Below are 25305 nucleotides of genomic sequence, written 5' to 3' on the forward strand. Positions count from 1 at the left end.
AGAGAGAGAGAGGGAGAGGGAGAGGTGTTCGAAACGGAGTCCAGAAAAGATCTTCGCGCAATGACGAACGCCATGAAAACGGAACAAAAAAAAATGGAACGAGAAGAGAGGTTTAACGAAGAGGGCTTTTGACGCCGCTCAAGCTCGCTTCGACGGTCTTCTATGAAGCGTTTTGGCCCTGCGCCCTTCCGTTTAATCTCAGACAATGGCTGGTCTGCCGAAAAAAGAGGCAACCGTGGCTTGGTTTCGAAAGGATGAACGAACCGCGACGAAAGTATACGAATTCTCGTGCCCGCCCTTCTATTCCCACGTCAGTCTACGCGGAGCAGTCACGTTGACTACCGATTGAAGGGGATTTTTCCCTTCGAGTCAGACACACAGACACCGGACAGACCCGCGTGTATTCACAGACACAGGGGACGTTTTGTGCTCGCACTGGCACTCGTCTGGGTCTGAGCGACAGTCATTAACGGAGATGATGGTTAGGTGTGCAGTCTGCTGCTCGAAAATGATTTCCATCGGAGATACGCGGTTCGCAATAACGTTCGTGGAATATTACGGACCGGCCCTCTCTTCTCTTCTTTCATTTTTTATCCTTCTCCCTTCGGTGCATCGCGTTCAGTCTCCGCGTTGCCCACGGTGTGTTTCACTCGGAACGCGTCTGCATCCTGTGTGCACCGGCTGAAAACGAGTTTGCTAATCGATTCTGTCGCGACTCCACGCCAGACGCTCCTTCCGTCATGAGCCTGAAAGGTCTCCGTGACCAGGAGCAATGGAATATCGCGACTAATCGAAAACTACCCTCGTGTTTCAAGCTTCGCCCTCCGAAGAAATATCACGATTTACGTCGATGATGTTCCTTTGAGTGGTGATGAGGAATCATTCTCTTGGGGGCTGACTAAGTGTGCGTCGATTGAAAAAACTTTTCTTCTCGCTGCTCGCAAAGAATCTGTCGGAAAAGAGTTGAAACGTACGTTAGGTGACTCGCATCATTTGCAGCATTCGTGTCAAGACTCCCGTATCAAGGCTTTTCTGCTTCGCCGGTAGAAAATGCTAGACGGTTGATGGTAGAATCGCATAGATTTGTTGAAAATAGTAAAATAGAAAATAGATTCGATAGCTATTTTATATAAGCTTTTTTATTCACTTTTTAATTAAAGTGAATTTAAAGAGCGTTAAATGATAGGATGCCTATGATAGGATATGATAGCAAAAGTATTTAGGAAAAATATTATTAACTTGGGCGCTACATCTGTTTTTGTGGAGGACATTAGGTCGTAAATGATTAATAGTTGATATATCTTCTTTTATTTCTGTAATTGTTTACCATTTGTCTATTTAGTTTCTACTAACCACCTTTTAATGGAATTTTGGTATCTATGAACTCGTTTCTCAAATACACCAAATTACTTGGTTTTTATTCATACTTATTCCAATTATATTAACTGAATCATTAACAAGAAGAATATTATTGGACGATTGCTAAAAAATCTCACGAACTGTTAGTCAAAGTCCACTGAAAGCACAATTGTGCAAGCTGACGAATACCTTTTATACCTCGCTCTTCTCCGATCCGAGAAATATACCGATATCGAGGATTTTGTAGAATAATTTACAAGGACAATTGACTAAAGAAAAGGAAAAGAAATTATTATCAGCGTTATTAAAATACCTTCCGGTTTGGAAATATTTATCGCCTCATTATAACTCGATTTCGTCGGGATTGTGCTTGTAATTTAGGAGAGGCTATCGTTAGTCTCATTAATCTTTCATCGAAAGCTTATACTCTGGCTGGAGCGCTGAATTTCCGCGTTAATTATTATTACAGTAATTAAAACGCGGCATCTAGCCGTGGAAGAAGAGCGCCGGGTCGAGGGACGAAAGTTTTGAAATCGAGAAGCGGATCCGACTCGCTCTAGCGAAGCTCAGGGCTGCCTGTAATTACGTAATAAAAGGAAGTGTTTAATAATGTATCGCCTGGGTACGCGAAGGAACGTCCGAGGAAACCGGTTGCCGGGGTCGCCGGTACCAACCTGATAAATTGAAGGTACGAATGCGCTTTAAACTTTTTAATTAAAGTGAATTTAAAAAGCGTTAAAACGTTGAATGCCAGACGGTCGAGATCTTTCATTCTTGACACCCTGTTGCCGCGTTCTGCGTTGCAACAAAAATTTCAATTTTCTCCAGTGGCCTCGTTTCGAAAACGTCGTGGGCCCGGTGCATCGAAAAAATGAATTCGCGGTCTCGTATTCTCGATCGAAGAGACAGAGGGCGGAAAGAACGAAGGTTTTCGACAAACGACAGGTTTGGATAATGAACGAAATTAAGGAACTCTTGGAAGAAACCGGTGAATGCTAGGCGCGCACCCTAGTGCACCTCGACACGAGAAACCCTTGTGCGTAACAATCGTACAGAGAAGGGGTGTGTTTTGAATGGAAGCGTCGTAATTGCAGACAGACAAAAGAAGAAACCTCGACGCGAGATATAGCCTGCTATTTCTCTTGGCGGCGTCGTGGAACGTCGCTTACGGTGATGACGTCGACGTCTCGACTGGATACGAAAGGGGTTGAAAGGGTTGGAAACCATGACGCTTCTGTCTTTGGCTAGCACATAATGAGAGCCGTTCACGTAGTAATACTTCTAGTCAATCAAAGAGACTCGTTATAATGTGGCTAGGTTGAAAAACGAGATGTCGAAGACAGCAACATTAAAGACGCGAATATATGGAACATATTCGAAGGAATAGACACGTTGTATGTAGGTTTAAAGAGATGGTAGGGGTGATGAATGTAATCGTAGAGGATCGAGTTAAATCTCGGGCGTTTTTTTGAATTTTTCATGAGAGCTCTCTTCAGAATAGCTTTCACGCGTTTACTCTCTGCTGGCTTTTCACTGACTTTTCACCGGATTTACGTACACGCGTGTGGAACTAGACTGGTTTTTTCTAGGGAAACACGAGGCTATAGCTGAGGCTCATTATTTCTGTAATATGGTAGACGTCATTTTTGGCAACTAAAATTTAATTTAGGTTACCATACCTTTAGTTCTCGACGTCCAATTATTTCAAGTATTTGCGTTGTCTCTTGAAGGTAATAGCAAGAGGGAAACGACGAGAAGGAAGGAAGGAAGGAAGTATTAAAACCTAATAATAAATTTAGATAAATGTAAGTCTTTCTATATTGCAGAGTCTTGAATTTGTAATTTATGTTTTTAAATGAGAAATTTTATTTGCTAGTTACTGTAGTGGAGATCTCGCGCAAGTAATAATTAAAGTTATTCAGTTGTTAATTAACACTCGGTTATTATAGAATATAATATGACCGAGTTTGAATGAAACGATAAAATATAGAAATAAATATTTAATATAAAGAATTGTGCATTAGCTTTCGCCTCGTTTTCAGTGTACAGTATTTACCGAAGGTAAACAGTGTATATTTCTAGTGGAATCAGAGAAACAAATAATTCTTTGTGCCGAAGAGTATTGAATTGAAGAAGCGAGCAACCATGATGTTAAATAATTACAAGTGGCCATTGCCGTAGAAATTGTATAAGAATATAACTTTGTTCGATTTGTAGCGCGAATATCGAAAGAAAGAAGAAGAAAAAGGAAACGAACCGATAGGAATAATCGACGAAGAAGTAGCTTTCTAAAAGAATTAATTGGCTCTCGACAGCGTTTGGATTGATCTGAGCTAGTAATTACAAACACCAAAGAACTTGGATAATTCTACATCGACAATGATCGAGCAAGAGTTAACAGACAGTAGATCGACCCGTTCATAATCAGACACAGACAAAAAGATCTTTTTCTTTCGTAGACACTTGAAGCTACGATATCATTTTTAACTCGCAAAGTGTAGAATATAAATCATTAATTGTTAAAGTCGATTATCTTCTATTTCTATTCTGTTCTTATGCAAATGACGCAGATCTTAACAAAATTTTTCAACGTTCGTGCTGTTCCTTCTTCCAAAATTTCGTTCATTTTATCAATTTCTATTTTCTGCTCGACTAAAATCACATAAGGAAGCGAAATTAATGATACAAACATGATTCATAATATATTGAATTTCAAACTTGCTTCTTATAGAACACGAGAATCGTGAGTCGTTATGTTTTTTTCTCGTGAACTGCATGTTATTTAACAACGTTTTTTGAATACTATATTCTGACTGATTTTACACGTCTGCAAAATTGGCTATATCATATTGACGATAATCTGATATCTCGTCGAGCTCGTCCTGCTTTCCCAATTTGTCGTTCTCTGACTTACGAAACCATATTCGTAGATTTTGAGAATCCAGAATAAATAGGATGGAGCAGAGAGAGGGAGAGAGAGAGAGAGAGAGCTTTCTGGGATTGTGGTGCTGTTCCTGAAGGCCTATTAGCGAATCCTCTGGCCGTCTGACCGGCTGAACAGGCCAAGCACACTCGACTACAAAGCTCCTCTGGCAGAGGTTGGAATAAATGCGTTGTCTCGAAACTAACTGTCCACGTAATTGCACGCGAGTCCCTTATTTATCCCGCGACTTTGCCCGTTGACTCCGGCGCTCTTTGTGCGCGGGTACGTGAAGAGAACGCATTCCCTGGAAAAACGAATCTCTGTTGGAGCGTTTAATCAAGATAAAAGGCAATACCCTTCAAGAAAAGCTGCGCTTTGCAACGCAACGTTGGATTATAAAGCGCTTATGCATTGCAGTTCCTTTAAGGAGCCCTTCCTTCCTCAAAGCAAGTCAGTAAGGACTATTATTAAAGATTCGATAAATGCTCGCTCGGTTACTCCTGCTTCTTGTTCTTAATTTCCTGATGATAAAATAGAAATTGCGACCGAGGATTTCACGACATGATGAAGTCGTTGGTTTGATTAGTTCCTACGATGTATCGACGTAGAAGCGATCGTTACAATTTCTCTGCGGAGTTAAAAGTCGGTTTAACAAATGATCCGAGATCGCGTGGTTCACGTTGTGAACGAGGATACAGAGATGCAGCATCGTACTGTTAAATAAAATTATTCCCTCGTTCGAGTAAAAACAAAGATCAAGAAAGGAACGTTCTCTCATCGAAGCATTAGAAACAGAAATTATTTCAAGTTTACTCTGTAAAATTGTAGAGTTCTAATTACAAATTAATATATCGCTGTCTATATTACGGCTGTGTACATCAATGTCCAAAACTCAATGTAACTGCACGTACACGTGTTTTGTGCGATCCTCTGTATCGATCATATGGAAGAGAGGAAGAAACGGAAATTTACAGGACGACTGGCTGTAAAAGAAGAAGTGGAAGCCGAGAACTGGTGATAATCGAAAACTCTACCGTTATATCAGTCTGTCGTGCTACTCTTCAAGTACGGAATCAGCAATCGTTCCCCACAATCCTCATTGGCGGGCATTGTGCCGGTAACATAATGGCCTTGAGTGGAAAGCTGTGGGAAAGAAAGTAATAAAAAAAAAAAAAACGTGCAGGAGAAGGGAAAAGAAAGAAATAAAGGAAGTAACCGAGCGGTGAGAAAGAAGAAAGAGGGAAAGAGAAAGGCAGAAACGAAGAGGGGAAGGACGAAGGATGAAATTCGTACACGAGAAACGAACGACGGTAATGACGAGCCGAATATAGACCCCGTAAAACCCGTAAGGCTTTCCTCATTATATTCTCCCCCAGCCACCCTCCTACATTTCCCTTTCTCATCCTCTCTCTCTGTCTATCTGTCTCTCTTCTTCCCTCGTCTCAAGTTCTACCCCTCTTTTTCACCTTCTCGAGAGTAGAAACCGGGTACCGACTGTCGTCGCCCTCTCGGAATGCTCTTGGAACAGACGATTTCTTTGAATGCGGGCCAAAGATTGCCCACGGTAATAATTATTGCGGAGGCTTTCTTTTAAAAATCACCGACCTGTGAATAACAAATGAAAAAGACCAGGAGTGGGCCGGTGTCTACAAAAACGAGGTCACCGGCGAAGCTCGGCCGACCAACCGGAGAGAATGACGAAGACAGTTGACGCGATGTCTCGGTCTTGGTGAGATCGATTTGCGACCGTGGTAACGCCAAATCTCACAAAGCTTTCCTCTCTTTCTCGTTTCATCTGTTCTCGCGCCTCTCACTAGCCCTGCTCTGCCTTTGAAGTCTCGCCTGAAGTACACGCGTTTAACTCCGCGATATACGAAGCTTTCTGTGCTTTATGTTACGAATCAATTTGCAGATCCGTTGGATAGAGACAAAGAGGATTCCACCGGAATATTTCAGGAAATTATGCCGCGATGATATAGCATCAACCGATTGGTCTGAAAGAAGTTTTCAGGGTAATAGAATATCGCGAAAGGGGATAATTAGACGAAATGGTGAACCGTTTCACTGAAATGTCAATGTTTTTTGTTAGTCCACGAGGATTTACAAGGATTACTTTTATAATTTGGAAAGAGCAGTCGAAGTGGACCGTCGGACACGAGATATAACATCCGCTTTGCGTTCGAAAAGAGAGCCCAACAATATCCAGGATATTTCGTTCCGTAAAATAATACGTCGAGCTAGCCGCGATTTTTCGTCTGTTCATGAGTGAAAACGTTCACTCGCGTTATTTACCATGAAAATTCGCGGTAAATATGCCGCGGTAATAACTTGCGCGAAATTACAGATGCAAAAAGAAGCTGATCTGCAAGTGCCATTCGAGCCAGAAAAATATAATCAGCGGTAAACGAGAGGTAGTCGGTCAAAAAACCGCGGTTTTCCACTGATCGATTTGATCGATAGAATAGTCCGTTTATATCATTGCGGAAAGGTGCATTTTTCTTTCCAGGCAGTTCCGTCCGAACGAGTAGAAAAGAGAAGGAAATTCACAATTTTTCTCCTTGAGCGTATCGTCTCGCGGATAAACAGTTCTCCTTGTTTGAACTCTTTGGCTGTTAAATTAAGCGACATTGAGAATTCCTTCCATCTGAATAAAACGCTCGAATCATTATTTCTGTCTGGATTCATAACGATATTGTCTTTCGAACTACCTTCTGTCTATAGACTTTTAATTTCGTTACGATTTAACGAAGACGAATCGTTTGCTAAATTTGAATCTCGTTATGGAGGGATTTATCGGAGCCGGAAGAATTGTTTCTAACATTTAAATAGAATTATCTCACATTTTTCTGATACTCAGCAACGAGCAGAGGATTGTCATTCGTAAAGGAATTTATTCTACTACTATTTCCGTACAAATCGGATTATTTGTTCACGGTAATGTTTATTACATTCTTCGAAGTCAGTTTGGAGTGTTTACGTGTTCCGTAAAACCCAAAGAATTGGGAAAGATATCAATTGAAAATTCTACTATCTTAGAAATGAGAGACGTTTGCAGAGAGATGTTATCAAAGTTATACTGAAATTAAGAACTTCGAGTTAATCTGTTTGATTTTTGAGAGATTCAGTGGGCTATATGAATATATAGCACGTATCAAAAAGTGCTCCTACTTTGATCGAACTCGAATTGCTTTGCTTCGATTATTTAAAGTTGCAGTTGTCCCCTTATTGCGACGTCTCTTTCAACTATGAACTGTTTCAAAAATCAATATATGTTTCCAAATATCTTTTTACGTTTTCTTTAAAAACAATCGCTTAACACAACATTTAAAAAAAATCTATTAACACGAAACATATCCCAAATGTTGTCGCATCGTCGTAATTTCGTCTTGGCGAAAGAAGAGGACGCGAACACAAGGATTGGGAGGTTGACCGGCGCGAGGCGGTGTACACGCGCGCCGAGGGATGTTTATTTTTAGGGGATGCTAGTACGAACACCAGGCGTACTTTCCTAGGTACTCACTTGGTCGTGCAAGCCGTTTGTCGAGTATCATATCATACAACACTCGACCTCTCTAGCCTGGCTACACTAACCTATCTCGAGCTAACTCAACATCGTCGAAGCCAGGCCAGCCCCTCTGAGCTACCCCCACGGACAACGTAGATACTTTGTTTGCCTAGTGCTCGACCATTACTAACCCCGCTACACCCCAGAACCTGTGTTACCGTACAATACTGCACGGATGAGCTACAACGTTGTACCAGGCTATAACCGGCGGACAATTCGAGACATGGCGGCGTATGCACGTTGCACACCGATGAAACACACAACCCGGGGATACATGTCCGTATTTATTTATTGTATCCTGCAATACTTTTTACAGTTCCAGTTTCCCGTAATTCGAAATCAGGACGGCCGGGCTTGTTTACTGCAAATATTGGCTGCTTTCGTTTCCAGGTCGAGATACGATGCTTTTACGTAATTGATAGCGCCGTACCCCTGATGAAACATCTGTCGTGATTATTGTGTACGAACCTGTCTCTTTGTAAACGGAATACGATCCGAACGATGAGTCCTTTTTATCGTCTTTCTATTGATGGTTAAATGTGATCTTTCGTATTAGTAGATAGTTTATGTCTATATTTTATGCTTTATATAAAATATTTGGAAATTTTGTTAGTATTGTAACGAGACAGGAGTTTCGTAATTATACTGGTAAAATATGAAACCAATTTAGAAGAGTTATTTTTGAATCAGCAGAATGCTCCAGTTGAGCTAAGTAATTTGCCTAAGCTAAGCAATTAAGTTACGTAAATATTTAATCGCCAAATTCGATTATGAACAAGTCTCAAGCGAACCACACTTGTGTCCCGTTTAATTATTTTGTACGTGCAAAGTCCAAGGTTGGATTTTAAGATGTTGAAGTCTTGCTATATTTTTGTGTATCTTTCGCTCTTCTTTTTTTTTAGTCCCAGAGAATGTATCTTTTGTTTATCACTTGGGTATCTAAAAGTGATACGTATAACTATTTTCCAACTGGTTAACCTTCGCAAACATTTCAACATTCAAACCGCATTATCCCTCCTTTATGAATATTTCCCCGTTTTCCAAACGCTGGCTGGACGTGCCCAGCGTTCTTATCTTGTACCATAAAAGGAACTGACTTCCCTGATAACAACTGCTTACCAGCCATCGAATGCCTCTTGTATGTATTTACGATACGCTTTTCGAAACTTTTTGTCCAATCTCGACAAACTTCCGGACTTGAATGTTTCTGAAGAAACCTGACCCACATCATCTAGGAAGCACGGAAAGAAAGAGAGAGAGAGAGAGAGAGAGAGAACGCGATACCCTGGTATGTAACAAGTTCCTTTTCGTTGATCTTACAAAATTGAGTTCAGTCTACTCGTTCCTCCGTTGGTACACAGAATATCACGATGGATTTTCCTCTTTCTTCCAGTCGCGCTAGGGATTAATATCTGTACACACAGTCCAGGTGAAAATCTCAAGGGTGAAAAGGAAAGGTACAAGGAGAGGAAACTTAGTGTATTTAAGGTAACATTTCCTGCTGGTGTGTTTGAGACCCTTCTATTTGCTCCTTTTCTTCCTCCATCCTTCTCTTCCCTATTACACGTACCATCGACCTAAGGCCCGAGGGCTCGACCCTCCCTCTTGACTTTACGACCTGTGCCAGATTAGGATTTATTTTAATCCTAAAGGACTGGTTTGCCTTCGTGGTTTCACCCTTCTATTCCCGTGTATACACACAGTGACGTTCCCTCTCAGGACTCCCACGATCGAGTGTTCTTCTACACGCACGAAACGATCCTTTTCTCTTCAACAACTTCGGAACGCGATTTTCTATATCAATTTATAACGGAGCGCAACTTTCACGCCCATTTGGAACTTTCTTCGTGATAACCGAAAGGTTCGCTGGAAACTAGGACACGTATTTTTTCTTACGAAAATGAGGTCACTGTTTATTTCGAGGATCCTTTTTAAATCGAAAATGCAATCTTGTACTTGCATATAATCCATGCATAAAGCGTATGATGGTAGTATACTGTAATTCCAAGTATAAAACACGGTGTATTTTTATATTTAATAGAGAAAACTTTTTATTGAATTTTCTATCTTCATTCGCGTCTATGTTTAGACAGACTAAAGAGATTTCTAACTCTTTGCACGAACGGTATTTCAATTTGCCTATTCCCTTTGTATGCCAAAGGGTACTGTATCTTTACTGCTGATATTAATAGCTAGCTATTGTCGATATTAACCAATAAATGAATAAATACAAGGTACTTGCTTTACAATAATTAGTTGATAGAAATTTTAAAAATTTCCTAATAGTTTTACAATTACTTGCACCGTTTTTTCTTCAAATCCCTCGATTTCTGAAATGAATATTCATGTTTGCGATTAGTTGTTCTATTTTACGAGAAATAGCGTGTAGCTGAATAGCGTGTGTCGGACGAACAGAGTATCAGAGGCATTTATATCCGGTTCGTCTAATTTATGCACGCGCGCCAGGTACCACGAGTTGTGCGTTTTTTCTTTTCCCTGATTCCTTTCATCGAGGCAAATGAAACGGTCTCGCATCGGTTCCATCTATCCCCGACATTGTTCGAAATTCACCGATCACGAGACCGTGTGCCGTTGCTCCTTTGAACGTGGTGCATCTCCCCGAAGGTTTTATAGGAAATCGATATCGGGAAGCGTGGAATGTTCGTTTCAAAGGTATGATCGACGGCGGGGGAGGTACGCGTGGACAGGCTGACGAAAAACAGAGAGGTCGACAACAAACGACGACGACCGAAAACAGAAGAGGTGGGGAAGGAAAAGAGGGGAGAAAACACAAGGAAAGAGGAAAAACGGGAAAATAAACTACCGTAAAGTCGTGCGATCAATCACGTGCCGCGCTAGACCGCGCGTAATCTTCGTTAGAATAAATAAATCCAGTCACGTAGAATACACGCGCGTTGCACGCTGTTGTAAACGAGTCCAAAGTGAACGACGATGACTACAGAGGATCGAAAAAGAGTAGCGTGTCACGCTTATTAGAGGCAAGAGAGAACGTTCACGGCAATTCCATTTAGTCGATTCGATTTCCAGCTTGGTTACGTTCCGGTGTTCGGCGCTAAATTCACGATTAATGAAATAACCTGGGTATCTTTGAACCAGCGCTGACTGGTCGTCTGTATTCATCGGCCTCATAGTTTATTTTACACGAACTATGCGACCATTAATTACATCGAACAAACGCGTGTAAACGTCTGTCCCACTTATGCGAATAGTTTCATTTTGCGGGAGCCAGCCTGCGGTGGCTTGTTTGCCGCGTAAAATATCCGTAACGAGACTCTGATCTTCATCCGCCTCGCTAACCAACGGCCTGTAATTTATTTCGTCGACTATCGATCGTTTACTTTGACTATTGTTATAAATAAGCTGCGATTGTTCACGTATATCTATATCTTTTTTAATGAAACTAGAGAAATGCAAGCTCAGGGGAGATTCGTTGTAGTAGTACTCTATTTGGATATTTTGTATATTTTGTAAAATGCTGATGTTTCTCGTATTTCTTGCTTCCTTTTTTTAAACTTTCTTTTTTGAACTTTCTTTCTCATCTTCATAGTTCGATCACGTCCTACTGCTAAACTTCAAGTGGTAAATGTATACACGACCATAGTCTACATTTGTGTGGTTTCTCTCAAACTGTGACTTGCAAGTTCACTTTACAGACAACATTTACCCAAGATTGTGCTAATTGATAGACGTACGGCGAGTTGATTGGACCGACACGTATTAATTGATGTATAACGATCGATACGATAAGAGCCATTTACTAATATTCGCTGTCAGTAAATAGCAGTGTGACGTGTGTAACTACGTACACGTACCGTGACAACGTTAAAGGGGGTTAACAATGTTTAGAGTAGGTTAGAAGACAGTTGTTTGGGAGAATGGGGCGGCGGCGAAATTGAATTTTCAATACGCTAAATATTCACGAACACGATGACGCATTTCCATAACCGGGGACTGTACACGCGTCGAACATAACTTTTCCATTTTCCATTTGCCCGGCCTTTCGTCCGCTTCGACACACGGATGATTGATCGATTACCGATGGAAAGCGAAAGTGATGCAACGAAAACGAAAGAAAAAGATTTGCAGAATCGATGCTGCCAGAAGACGAGTTGCATGTATGAGAAAAATGATAGCAACAGGCTCCGAGTAGTACGAATGCACACTTGACACTACGAGTATTCTTCGTAGTGCTTTATATTCAAAACAGCATCGACAAAGAAACAAAAAATTCCTATGAATCTTGAAACGAAGTATTTTCTTCCTTTTCCTCTGGTATATTCATAGTCGCGATTTCCTTCTGATTCGCGCTTGTATCCAGCACACGTATGTATCTCACGATAGAGAATACGCCTTATCTATACGTATCCACTACTACAGTGACTAGATCCAGATAGATCCGCAACCTCAACATTTATGCAGCCCGCAAAGCCCGCGTCGAGTTGGCGCTTTAGCGTTGCTTAACATTAACATCAACACGAGTGCATGAAAGTGGCTGGTGTTCCCGAAGGAATCGAATAACGGAGAAGCGTGGAGGTGCAAACGCATCGCGAGATTTGTCGAACGAAAAGGAAATTTCAAAGGAGCCGTGGCTGCGTTCGAGGGCAGAACGCTCGACCAATGTCGAGTTTCTGTTCCGACCCACGCGACGACTTTATAAATTTATATTGTGAATAAATCTGAATTCGAAAGCGATAGACGTCGAAGAAGTCGTAGTAGACACTCCGTGATGATCGAGAAAAAAGGGCCGTGCTTTAAAGGCGAGGAAGAGGGAAGAGGGACACGAAGAAACGCAAGGGAGAAAGAGGAAGCGTAGGAATATCGAAAAAGTGGAAAGCAGAAAAGGGCCGTACTCGTCAGACGACGCTACGAATGCAAATTTAACTTTTCCTTTCGCGCGAAAGAAGCTACGCCGATGAAAGTCGACGAGAGAAGGTTGGATTGCAGACGTTGCTGGATAAGGCCGTGGAAAAACGACAGCGAGGCTGAGTCGACACCACGAAGCCACCCCTTCGATCCGACAAGCGGAGCTTACGTAAGCGACAGTCGTGTGCTGTCTTTCAAATTATTTCGATGTCCTAGGGAAGACCGCGAGTTTCAGCGTGATCTTTCGCTCGGGAAAATTTACGACTACGGCGAACAGCTTTTCTTGCGACCGATCCGTGCACACGTTTCCCTTTTGAACGAATCGCTTCTATCCGTTCTTTGTCCTTCGCCAATGTCGAGAAAACACGATGGACCGATTCAGGATGAGCGGTTGCTTCTTTTTAAGTCATGTAGGAGAATGTACTAAAATACTTTTTCGAAACCATAAGAAAAATAATTCAATTAATTTAATAGTATTCACAGTCTTTTGGAAGAGAATCGTCTACATTGTATACACGGTAATTTATTAATTAATAATGTTAGTGGCTTGAAAAGATACTGGTTGCAAATGACAAAGGAGTTTTTTTTATAATCTTATAATATGATGAAATAAGATGATCACAGTACTTGTAATTTATAAAACTTTATTTACTTGATAGAAAATTGTTCCTATTATATAAGAGAATATATTGGCACTGGTAATTTATGATTCATTAAACTTTACATCGGTTAGTCTAATTACGAAGAAGAGATCTATATTCTCTATATTTTCGCCTCTTTTGTCGGAAACATTTGAAAAACTAGAAAACACAGACGGTGGAAGCCAATTAATTAAAAGCGAAGTACAAATGCTAATTGCCGAAGTAATGCCAGACCGACTTTATCAATAACTTTAAACAAATGACACTATTACTTTAATTAAAATCACGATACGAAACGTGATGTTTCAAAGCGAACTTTAGACTATAACCTTACACAACTCTTAATTGCAGCAGCTCATAGCTGCCTGTTATAGGACATCGATAAAACTATACTCGGCCATGAAGTTTTTAATTGAGTACGTATGCATATACACACATACACATATATAGGATAAACCATAGTAACTTGAATTATAGGATAGTGTGGAAAAACAGTATAGCGAAACAAGATTAGATTAGCGTTTCGAAAACATAAGACCCGACGAAGAAGCGAGTTGAAAGTACTAAGCGCATAGGAAAGAGCTTTAACGTTCACGCGAGAAAAATGTTCTCGAAGAAAGTAATTGCAAGAGACGCCAGTCCGCTCTCAGAAATAGGAATAAATTTCTACCGTACGCGAATACTATTTTCACACGGGGAAAACATTGGTTATACAGGGGTCTTACGCGAATTGCACTTGCTCGCCATTCCAGGCTGCGGAAGACGAAATAGGACGATTTTTCATTCAGAATGAAGAGTAACGTTCCCTTCTTGACCTCGTTGTTTCACGCTTCCCGAATATCGACATTATCCTGGCATAATCGTTGTCTGGTGAAGCTTTCTTCGAAACTTGTCCAACCTATAGATCCAACAAATCGAGAACCAGCAGTGGATAGAAGGACAAACGACAGATAAATTATTCGAAATAGCTGTTGAACGTATCTCCGATTCAGCCGCGATCTATCTGCCAGATTACAAGCAAATTACATCGAATTTGACGTCCGGATAATGCAGCAGAGATCAACGTGTCCTATCTAATTTACGTAACACCGTCCATCACGTTACTTATTAACGTTTATGCGAACACCAACCATTGAATTATCGAACAACGTTCCCTATCGTGTGGATAGTGGAATTTCGGCTATTGGACCGGAATGGGTCGAGTCCATTCGTTAGCCAGTTCTTTTATTTTTCGAAAAGCAACGAGACGTATCCAACTGCCAAAATATCGAGACGGAAGGCAACACTGGGAGGATCGTAACACTCTCTCTGTCTTTGTCTTTGTCTCTGTCTCTGTTTCTCTCGTTGGTAGCTGCACTCTACGCGTTCGCTTCGATCGCATCAGTCAATTTACGCTCAGGACTGTCGATTAAACCGAGCGCGATACTTTTAATGGCGACGGCTTGTTTCCTGTCTGGAACAACCATTAATTTTAGGCCAGCACCCAAGCGATATCGATAGCAGAACAGATGTCCGTACTGTTGATAAAAGCACGTCCATAAAAGTGAGCTTTACAGGATAATAACACGTGTACACGTGACGTATGTGTATTCTCCGGCTGACCGTGGCGCAACAAATGAGTATGAACGTTTTCCAATCAAACCGGCATCAAAACCGAACCGCGGGAGAGAAAAAGGCAGAGAGAGGGATGAAAAGAAGGGAACGATCAAAAATCCAACCTAGAGGGCCGAAAAAAAACACAGCACAGAGACTTGGATACTTGATACCTTTCAAACGATTTCCATTCGCGAGTGAGTTCCGCCGTTTTCCGTTAACTTTTTAGAAATTTTACCGGTGTTTTGTGATTGGTCAAACTTAGTTTCTATCGATCGGAAATCGAGGAAAGCCACTAGATGTAGGAAAAAGCCTCTGCGATCGAAATTAATCAAGAACAGCGCGATTTGACTCTCTGTTCACATTTATTTGTACAGAAATTATCCTTAACTTCAGAGTCGGTAGTTTGCCATGGACTTGCCACAAAATCCATTCCCTCGAATTTACTTTCAACCATCGAATTAACCGCTCGAAATCCATTAGTCGGCTAATCTCGTTTCTTGCCCGGAATGCTTCGGTCCTGTTGAATTTCCGACGTTGCATCGTCCACAGAAAGCGAATACACGATACATCGAAGTATATACACCGAGAAAGGGACAGGCAGAGAGAGAGAGAGAGAGAGACAGACAGACAGAGAGAGAGAGGCATTCGTAAATCGCCATATCTACGGAATTTTGCCGAAAATACGCGACCGGTGACAGAATGAAAAGCACACGGAGGTATGCCCATTCCACCGATATATTGCTCCGTGGCGACATAGTAATAGCAAACGCCGCTGCGGAGACGGCAAAGTAAACAGGTGATCGATATTGTTTGATTTATGCGCTACGGGAGGGTGTGCGAACGTAGCGAGATCACGGAGTGTTTTCGGTGCCTGCATTTACAAGCAATGGTCGAGGTTACGCGTCCACCTAGCCACGTCTATTCACGTGCGCCAACCCCTCTGTCACCGAGCAAAATGTCTACATACACACGTCTCGCCGTACAGATACATAGACACGCATGTGAGAGACCTGCTTCGAATTTCTAATTTTCGATATTGACAAGCGGACAACGCCAGCCCTTTTCACCTCACGCTCGTCCTTTGCCGATCTACCCCTTTGGCCTGCACCCTCTTTTTCAACCGAGGCGACTGTGATTCATGCCAGCTTGCACGTACCGTTTATTGGCCACTGGCTGGTGCACGCAATAGCCGAGCAGGATTTATGAAGCGCACCTTGGTACGAGCTGCGCCATGGACCGCGCGAGGCGAATTTTAAGGGAAACGAGCCGCGAACTTTCCGCGAAAGTTGTGATAAAGAACCTGCCCTTAGTGGCGAGCTTTTCTTAGAATCTATCGGCGAACTTTGAAGATCCCTTAATGAAGACATTGTACACGATTGGCGAGACCATTAGGAATAGCAATTTGAAGGGCGAAGTAATTCACACCTTCGGTGAAAATATCGTTAAAAAACTCAGTGTAGCAGACTGACGAAATTTACGAAAATTTCGATTGAAGGAGATTCATGCTGTGAAAAAATTGTAAAAAATCGTAAAATAATTATATAACAAAATAGATAAATATATATATCTACATATATAATAAAATAGAGTAATGCGTATAAGCATTTAGATTTAAGAAGACTCGCCGCTGTATAAAATGAATTGTAAAGAAGAACAATGCAACAGAGTAGGGTTGTTTAGGAAAATTTCGATTCGAAAAAATTCACCCTTTGAAGAATTATGAAGAATTATAAAGGAATTCGAAGGAAGAGGTTAAACATATCTACGAAAACGTAAATTTAAAGAGTTCCTTGAAAACAGAAAGCAAATAATAAATACAAAGTGACAAACTAGCGTCGTTTGTGTAAATTTCAATTTGTCGAGAGAACGCATTCGATTAAATTCATAGCCGTTATGCCCATTGGAAATCCCCGAATTCCGTTTCTATATCGAAAGCACGAGACGTGCGAAGTGCTCCTATGTATAATTTAAAAGTTTGGGAACGGTATTATTCCGTCGCGACGATTCCGTGGCGTGGTGCAACGAACGTCGAATACAGAGGATCGCGAATATTTGGCCGACTCTCAGAATAGTTGAATGATAAAGGTGAAAATGGGAGGGATGATCGAGTGCAACGAGGGTTGTAAAGGCGCGAGAGAATGCACCGGGTTGGAGGCTAGAACGAGATCTCTCCAGGATATATGGGCACGGAGGAAAAAGACGTCGTTACCAGGAGCTCATTAACGGGGAACTATCCCCAAGACAGCACCTAGTCGTACCTTCTAGTCGAGCTACTGGTGGAAGCTTTTGGAGGGTGTAGCCCGCGCGTTAGGCTGCGAGGAAACTGCGCAGCTCCGATACTAATTAGTCCATCGGTTCGATCGTTCACTGGTAAAAGCTTCTCTCGCGTTTACCTTCTCTTGTTTTTTTTTCGCCTGACTTCTTTTCGTTACATCCTGTTCTCATTTTTCTTCGAGCTTCTCATTGGAACTTGGTCGCCGACGAAGGTGAAGTAAAATCGTGGCACGACGAATTTACACGAGAACGAGGGCAGAAGTTTGTTCGAAAGAGCTTCCAGTCTTTCGCTTCTTTCTCATTTTATTTTTGCTTCTGTCCTTTTTGTTTCTTTCCAAGTTCTTTATTTCTGTCTCCCTTTCTAACGTTTTCGTTCAGACTTTTGCACGAGAGTAGGCGAAATTTGGACTCTTGCCATGTCTAACTACCCGCCCCCCTCCCCGGCCTTTCTCGTGAACGTTTCAGGTTGGCGTTCCTGAAGTTCGCCCAATTACCAGGCATTAGTCTCGTTTCATCTCATCGGGGGTGCGAACAGCGCAATTTCCTCGACGCTTCTGCATTCGCTATTATTTCATTAGGAACACCCGATACTTCAAGATGTGAATTACATCTGTTTTTATCGGAGGAAATTCCAGTAACCTGATTGGATAGTCAGAAATCTGATTTACTTGATGCAGTGAGGAAATCTGTGCTTTTTAACAATTTAAAGATTCGAAGACTTTTCTTTATTTCGACGATATCGCAGTTCTATTCTTCTTGCGAAGTAATAGGTATAATTTTGTTAGGTGAAGTAACGACACTCTTATCTTAGGAAATAGTTCATTGACAAAATCGTTTCTCACGTCACTGTTCCAGCGAGTCAACGATGTTATCATCAAAATGAAAAGATACTTTGCATACGGAAACTATTGTTTTAAATAATAATACATTTAATCACATTAACTCCAGCGGAATTATTTTGCGTATGCAATTAACGAAGATGTATTTGAACTTTTTTGTTTATACTTGTGTCTGTCTTCATTCAGTATGGCTTGTATTTGTACTTGGTGTTTATTGACAAACAGCATACGGACATATGAGAAACGCGTTAAAAATTATAATTTCATTGTCTGAAAAGCTATCGAGAACCACTCCTTGCACAATTATGTAATAACTGGTAAATGAAAAGTATTCATCGTGAACCGAAAATATCTCATATCGTCTAAACGCGCTAGATATCCTGATACTTATGGCGGACACTGTATATACGTGGCATTATAAATGTTAAGCCTCGATTTCGCCGTTAACAGCGTAGCGAGTACGGATGGGCAGGTAATGAACGACCATGCGAGCGAGAAGATGAGCGGCACAGATACAGGACATATAATAGCCTGGATAGTGGAACAGAGAGAAGCTGCAATCGATGGGATATTCAAGTAATGACAACGATAACGACGGTGACGATAATCAACGAGCAACACCCACGTCGAACGCAGTTCGCTGCAACGACGATGACGAACGACAGCGAGGGTGGCCATTAAATTGATACCACCTGCTAATTGGTATCTCTAATTTCTATCGGGCTGTGTACCAACCAGCTTACGATAAAATGATCGGCCAGAACCCATAGGATGATTGGCGTTTCCAGCGTCGAGGAATAATTTGTTACCAACGTTTCCATCGTTTGATCTTCTCACCACTTTGTTTCACAGGATTCGCGAAGTACGATTTTCATGTCATGATCCCCGTATCACCGCGTTCGAACGGATCAAAGGTTTCATTTAATGCTGTTACAGTTTCACTTCAAAGCTTCGCTCGCAACAAACGACTTGCAACGTTCTCGCGCGACTAACACCTCAACATCGTTCCATTTCCCAGCGTCTCAGCGCTGTCGTACTTTTATCCCCGGCCGTCAGTCAATGTTTGTCGCGCATCTGCCTCGCAGAATGTACGAAATAAAATTGAGGCAAACCGATCTGCCTCCCTTAAACTGATTGACACGCTCGACTGCGCCCGTGGATCTTGCGAAAGCCTGCGAAAGAGGCGAAATAAGAAAAGCGCGAAAATAAGACGATGGCGCCTAGATAAGTACAAGTGGAAAACCCACATCGCAGGCGTTTGTAAATCGAGTTTACCAACGACGAACGGTTCCCATCATTTCCACCCCTTCCATTTCCACCGTTGCACTCTCCAACCCTCTATGTCGCCGCGTCGTCTTAAATGTACCTTGCCTGGTAGACCTTTTATCCTGAGAAATTACCTCGAATGGTTGAGAAAATCATCGTTCCACGGGGCGGATCGGAGGCTTCTCCATTTTCTTCGTCAACGGTTGGGACGCTTCGTCGCTCGCAACCCTCCGCACGGAATCGCGACACGACTTGCCTGCGTGTCGAGGCCGCAACAGTCGTTGCGTCGACGCCGTTTAGAAAATGCCTGCACGTACGTTGCGGCACCCCCGCGAGGGGTTGAGACACGCTGCGCCACGAAAGGGAGACACGAACAGGAAATATTCCCTGCCTCGAGGAAATTCTTCGTATCCCCGGGAAAATTCGTTCGACTCCCAGCTGCGCTCTACATTTCTTCTTTTTCCACGTCTTCTACCCTTACCTCCCACTATTTCGCTGTGTTAAACTGCTACGTGCCCTTTATCCGATGTTAAGGCGTTTCTGTTTTCCTTTTTTCCTATTCCTCCTCTCTTTCTTTCGAAAGCTTGTTTGATTCAAGAGCACCGGAATCTCCGGAGAATCTTGAAACGAATAACGTTGCCGGATTAATAGGAGATGAAGATCGCAGTTGGAGGTGCACGTAGCGATTCAAAGGGTCGCCTTCCCAGGCCACTTTCCAGGACGCTTTCGGGTTGGCCTAAGCAGAAAATGGCAAGTCCTTCTGACTTTGAAAGGGCAAAGCCACTGAAAGTCTTACGCTGGTTACCACCCGGCAAATTGCGCTCCGAGATGTTTTACGTAGCGAGTATCACGAGCATCTGTTCCAAACAACCACTATCGCTTCTTTATCTGCTTTCTCTTAACCATAGATAGCGTACAAAAGGAAAGGAAACCTCGCGGGGAGCAGGTAACTCTCTTCTTCATCTTCTTTGGTAGTTCCTTCTTAAACAAGGCACGTTTATTGCCAAGCACTAACCTGCAGCTAGTATAGATGGCGCTCTTTGTTCGTCGGTAATTTCTCGTAGTCGAATCTCAGCGAAGAAACGCCGTTGTTTCAAGCTTGATCCTTCAACAGAGACTTAAATCTTTGTCGGAACAATTTTCACGAGAGTATAGAGATTTATTACAAGAGAAAAAGAAAAATTAGTTTGAACTACTTTGAATGAGATTCAAAGAACGTTAAAGGGATCGTTGATTCGTGATCAGATCCGTGCTAACCGAACTATGGCAAACTGTAATTCCAACTTGGGGAGCAAAGAAACTTCACGTGCAGTGGAATTTGCATTACATTTCCCCATAAAACTCAAACGATATTTATGTTTACCGGGCGCGAAGATTTTTGTATTCAGTCCGCCGTCTTCCCCGCTAGAAAAATATTCCTGTAATTAAAACGCTGCCACGTAAGCGGAATGTTTGAAGCACAGCGCCGCCACCCAGAAAGCACGTTCCTTCTATTCGCAGATTTCTCGCCTCGTTGTACTTTAATAGGGATAAAATTCCGCGATAACACGTAGAGCACGTAACATCCTTGTTCTCCACCGTGTAATCTCAGCGCCGAGAGGCGAGTTCGAAACTATAAGATGTCCGTGGCTGACTTACGAAGATATTCGACCCCGTGGGGCAATGGCTGACGTAAGGGCTGGAAGATATTTAATTTTCCCCGGTGGAGCTAGTCCGCTAGATGTAAAAGGCGCGAGATGATAACTGGCCTATTCCTCTTCTCTTTCGTAGAAAAGATTACGCGACGATAAAGAATGCTCGTGCACGAAATTTATATTTAAAAGATCCTTCTTCGTCTCTGTCGTGCGTTTTCCCTTCTATATCTCTCTGCAACGTCCCTCGGTCCTCTCGTTTTCTATCTCTCCTGTGTGTTTCTCCGCCTCTTTCCATATCGCTCGTTACGGGTGCTCGAATTCGCAGAATAAATTCGCGGAACATCTCTGGCGTGAAACGCGGCCTCAATTCGTATCAAAATAACGCGAGTTCCACGGCGGAGAGGAATTTTCTGCATAGGGAAAAAAAATTTCACCCCGCAAATTCAAATCTCGCGGGAGAACGGATTATTTTCGCGGATTCGATCGGAAACGGAATTATTCCGAACGACGTGCTAACGTCGTTTAATTTCCGCATCGAATTTTAACGCGGTTGTCTAGAAAATATTCGTCGTGGTTACGGCGCGTGATAAACATCGGCGATATCAAAATACGTGATATTCCGATTAATCTCGCGAAAGTGGTCGGTACTATGTGGGGGTTGGAAGGTCGTAAAGCGAAACGAGGAATCCTTATCGAACTGTCTGATGTCGAAAACTTCTCGCGGGATCCAAACGTTTCGACGTCTTCGTTCTTGACAGAGAAGGATTGCGTTTTCAACCCCCTTCTTCTCTTCAGCTCCCGGTGTGGGACTACCCTTCCGTTCCATTCACTGTGTCTCTCTGTATGTCGCAGAAGGATGCAGTGGAGAATAATTAACGAGGGTGAGAAGATCTTCTTCCCGGTGAACATACGTTTAACGAGCCCCGTCGTTGGGGTTAGAAGTACCGGCATCCATAAGCGCGCGACGCTTTCCAAAGAGGGGTAACCCATAGAGGGGTGACTTTTGGCGCAGGAACGGCCGTCGTACGACCGTCACGTACTTGTGTAATTGTCGGACGGTCTACGGGAGACATTTAACGATCAGCCATAAATGTCGATAAGCGGATAAAGCTCGGGAAATTTCGGGTATTTTTCAACCGCGATCATACCCGGCTGAATTATCAGGACCACTTTATTAAATTTGTCGAACGTCTCTATCGATTCATTGCGGTCGTTAACGCAGCCAATTATTCGCCGATAACATGTTCAAATATGCCGCTGATAAAATCTTCAATTTCGATTACGATATAATCGCCGATGAATATTTTTGAATATTGCAAGTCATATATCAGATTACCCGTTTGATAGAGCGAGTTTGTATAATTTATCTGGTTTTATGTGCCTGAGTTACGATCAGCGTGAATATGATTTTTTAAATAATTTCGAATATATTTGAAATCTCTTATTAAAAAAAAAAAAAAAAAAAAAAACACGAGAAAGAGGAAATTCAATATTCTTTTTAATTTCGAATTTTAGATTTGTATTAAATATGTGTTATTAAATATACTTATAGTGGCTCGTCTGTGGTTTGACTTGAACTAAAGAAAAATATATGTTACACCTTACAAAGTAGTTGTATTATTATACTTTGAAACGTCAGAGACTGCTCTGTCAGATCAATAGAAATTTTATTACACAGCTGCTAATAGATTTAACAAATGTATTATATAAATCTGTTAAATGTTACGTCCACTTCATCGACATTCTTGTTATTTCGACCTACCATTGCAAAATTAGTTACCTATCGATCGATCGTCAATAATGGACAATTTTATGAGAAATTAACATTCTTTTCCTTGGAACTACTTTCAATGGAACCAATCGCTAACGATAAAATTACGCAATTAGAAGAACCTCTGGATCCACTGATCTAGCTGAGGACAAATTACAGTGATTCGTGAAAACTAGGTCGATCGAATCGGATCAAGCGTGCAGCAAATCTTTTCGTGGAAACGAGAAGAAGCTTTCTCCGACCTGATGAGAGAGAATACCTTTGAAACGTCGAGACGAGAACGATGTTGGAAACGAGTAACGTCGACGGTCCTAAAACTTTTGTTGAAATTTCAATGATGCTCAACCAACGCTATTTTGTTTTCAGGTGTCTTGGATACGTAAAAGAGATTTACACATACTCACGTCGTCCATCTATGCGTACACGGGGGACGAAAGATTCTCCGTGAAGCATCCCGAAGCATCTGACGAATGGACGTTGAAGATCGATTACGTTCAGCAACGTGACGCTGGGGTTTACGAATGCCAGGTTAACACCGAGCCCAAATTGAATTTAGCCTTCGTGTTGAGAGTCGAAGGTAAAACTGCAGTTATGTTAACATTATCCTTACGATTAATCCTTTCGCGTACTTGACACGTTTCAAGAAAATTTCAGTTCGATATTCAAGTGGTTACTGAGTAGAGATGGAATATCGACTATGTAGAATTGAGAAGAATTTTGTCTAGAATTTTTACCATTAGAAATAATCTTCCTTTTTGCTTGTGTTTTCGTTCATGTCATATAAAATATTAATCTCGCAATAGATTTTCTTCCAATAGATCGGTAGAAAGTATTCGTAAAAAAGTTACGCGAAAGGATTGGTCATTCCATTGACGAAACAAAACCTCTATACCGCTGTAAATATTCGACTACTTCGTAATAGAGTCTAGATGAAACAGAGATTATTTCTTAATGTTTGCGTACGTGTCTACCACCTGGTCGATCAGGAAAGACACTTCCGGTACCTTGACTACGCACCAGCATGAGAAAAGGGACTGAAGCTTTCCGCTTGCATGCCTGTTACCGTGAAACGTTAACATTTTAAAGAGGTCGGCACCCCCCATTTCACATTTCTTTTTCTCACACGTTCGATCCAACCCCTTCGTTCGTATTTTGTATCTGACGGGATATTCTGATAAACGTGCCCTACTAGCCGTCGATTTCATCTCCCAGTACTTCTGTTGTGCAATTAATTCGCCTAATTGATGGTGCTGTCAACGTCGAGCGCAGGTTGCAACCACGCCGCTACGACAACACTTTAGATTACAAACAGCGGTTGACGTTACGGCGTCAATTAAAAGTCCTTGTGAATTATCGAGCATCGTGCTTGTTCGCGTTATTAAGTATGTTCGAGTCACCGCTATAAGATCAATTGATCAATATCAAACGATGTTAGCACGTTCGCGTAATCTATTTTTCGAGTATCTTTCCTCCTCATTTATTGCCTTCATGTTTGTCTCATAAAAGTATGCGTCAGACGCGTTTTATGGATTTTCGTATCTTTAAATTTCTCACAAATGCATAAAATTCTGTAGTTTAATTAGTGTCTGTGGACAAATAACCGTGATCGATGGAACGTTACCAAGGAATGCTGACACGTTGTTCACGTTTGCATAATTTATTTTTCGCGTATTTTTGTCCCTGTTTTCATCTGCGTGTTTGTTCCGTTTAATTATCGATTTTCGTTATCAATTAGCACTTGTATCGAAGTTCCACGTAATTACGTTACTTTATCGAGTTACAATTACTCGACTCCTTTTTATGTTCCACGGGTTATCTGTGTAGTGCACTATTACGCGTTAACGAGCATCAATTATTTAGTACTTTACACGTTTACGAAAGTTAATCATCACGCTTTATCGCAATTAATCGCGCTACTGATGATTTGTGATGAATAACAATGTACAATGTTTATACGTAAATTAAATGCAAATAATCCGATGAAAGAGCTATCCAATTTTATATGACGATAATTTAATATCGACTGACTTACTGATTACATTATTTTCATAAATATAATTGGACGATGTTTCGAAGTTTTTCGCGAACCATTGACTCTCGATCGTCAGTGTGGATCGAGAATTTCCAGGTAACAGTTTAATTAGATAGCTTCTTTGAGTATTGCCACGTAAACTGATTCACGTGATTCCGAAGAGTGTGCGTGCACGAGCAACGCTGTTCATTAATTATGTTCGTGGCTCCTGCGTGTATCTGTCTCTATCACGAGACAGCATACGTGCGTGCATAACAGTAATTGCTCGTCAGTTGGCGGGCATCGATTTTTCCAATGAAAATCGACGATGTTGCAGTTAATTTACTAGAATTACATACTCCCTGAATATTAAAAATTTTATTCATATTATTTAAACCACTAGGGACCTAGGTTGCTTTAACGCATCGTTTCATTCGCGATCGTTTTCAATCAATTTTTATTATCGAATTCTATTCTCTAATATCCTGAGTACGAATGGGAATTCCATTAAGCATTCGTTTAATATTTCTTTCGCCGTTTAT

General features: G+C 41.7%; 1 protein-coding gene across 5 annotated transcripts in view; it reads left to right on the plus strand.

The window, feature by feature from the left end:
* Positions 1-25305, plus strand: part of LOC117216634 (basement membrane-specific heparan sulfate proteoglycan core protein-like) — a 175815-nt gene that overhangs the window by 140879 nt on the left and 9631 nt on the right. For all 5 annotated transcript variants that reach the window (XM_033463512.1, XM_033463510.1, XM_033463511.1 and 2 more), the window contains exon 4: positions 23119-23329. In XM_033463512.1, coding sequence (XP_033319403.1) covers positions 23119-23329 — 211 coding nt within the window. The remainder of the gene's footprint in view (positions 1-23118; positions 23330-25305) is intronic.

The sequence above is a fragment of the Bombus bifarius genome, unplaced genomic scaffold (assembly GCF_011952205.1).
Source record: "Bombus bifarius isolate JDL3187 unplaced genomic scaffold, Bbif_JDL3187 scf7180000010271, whole genome shotgun sequence".
NCBI classification, from domain to species: Eukaryota; Metazoa; Arthropoda; class Insecta; order Hymenoptera; family Apidae; genus Bombus; species Bombus bifarius.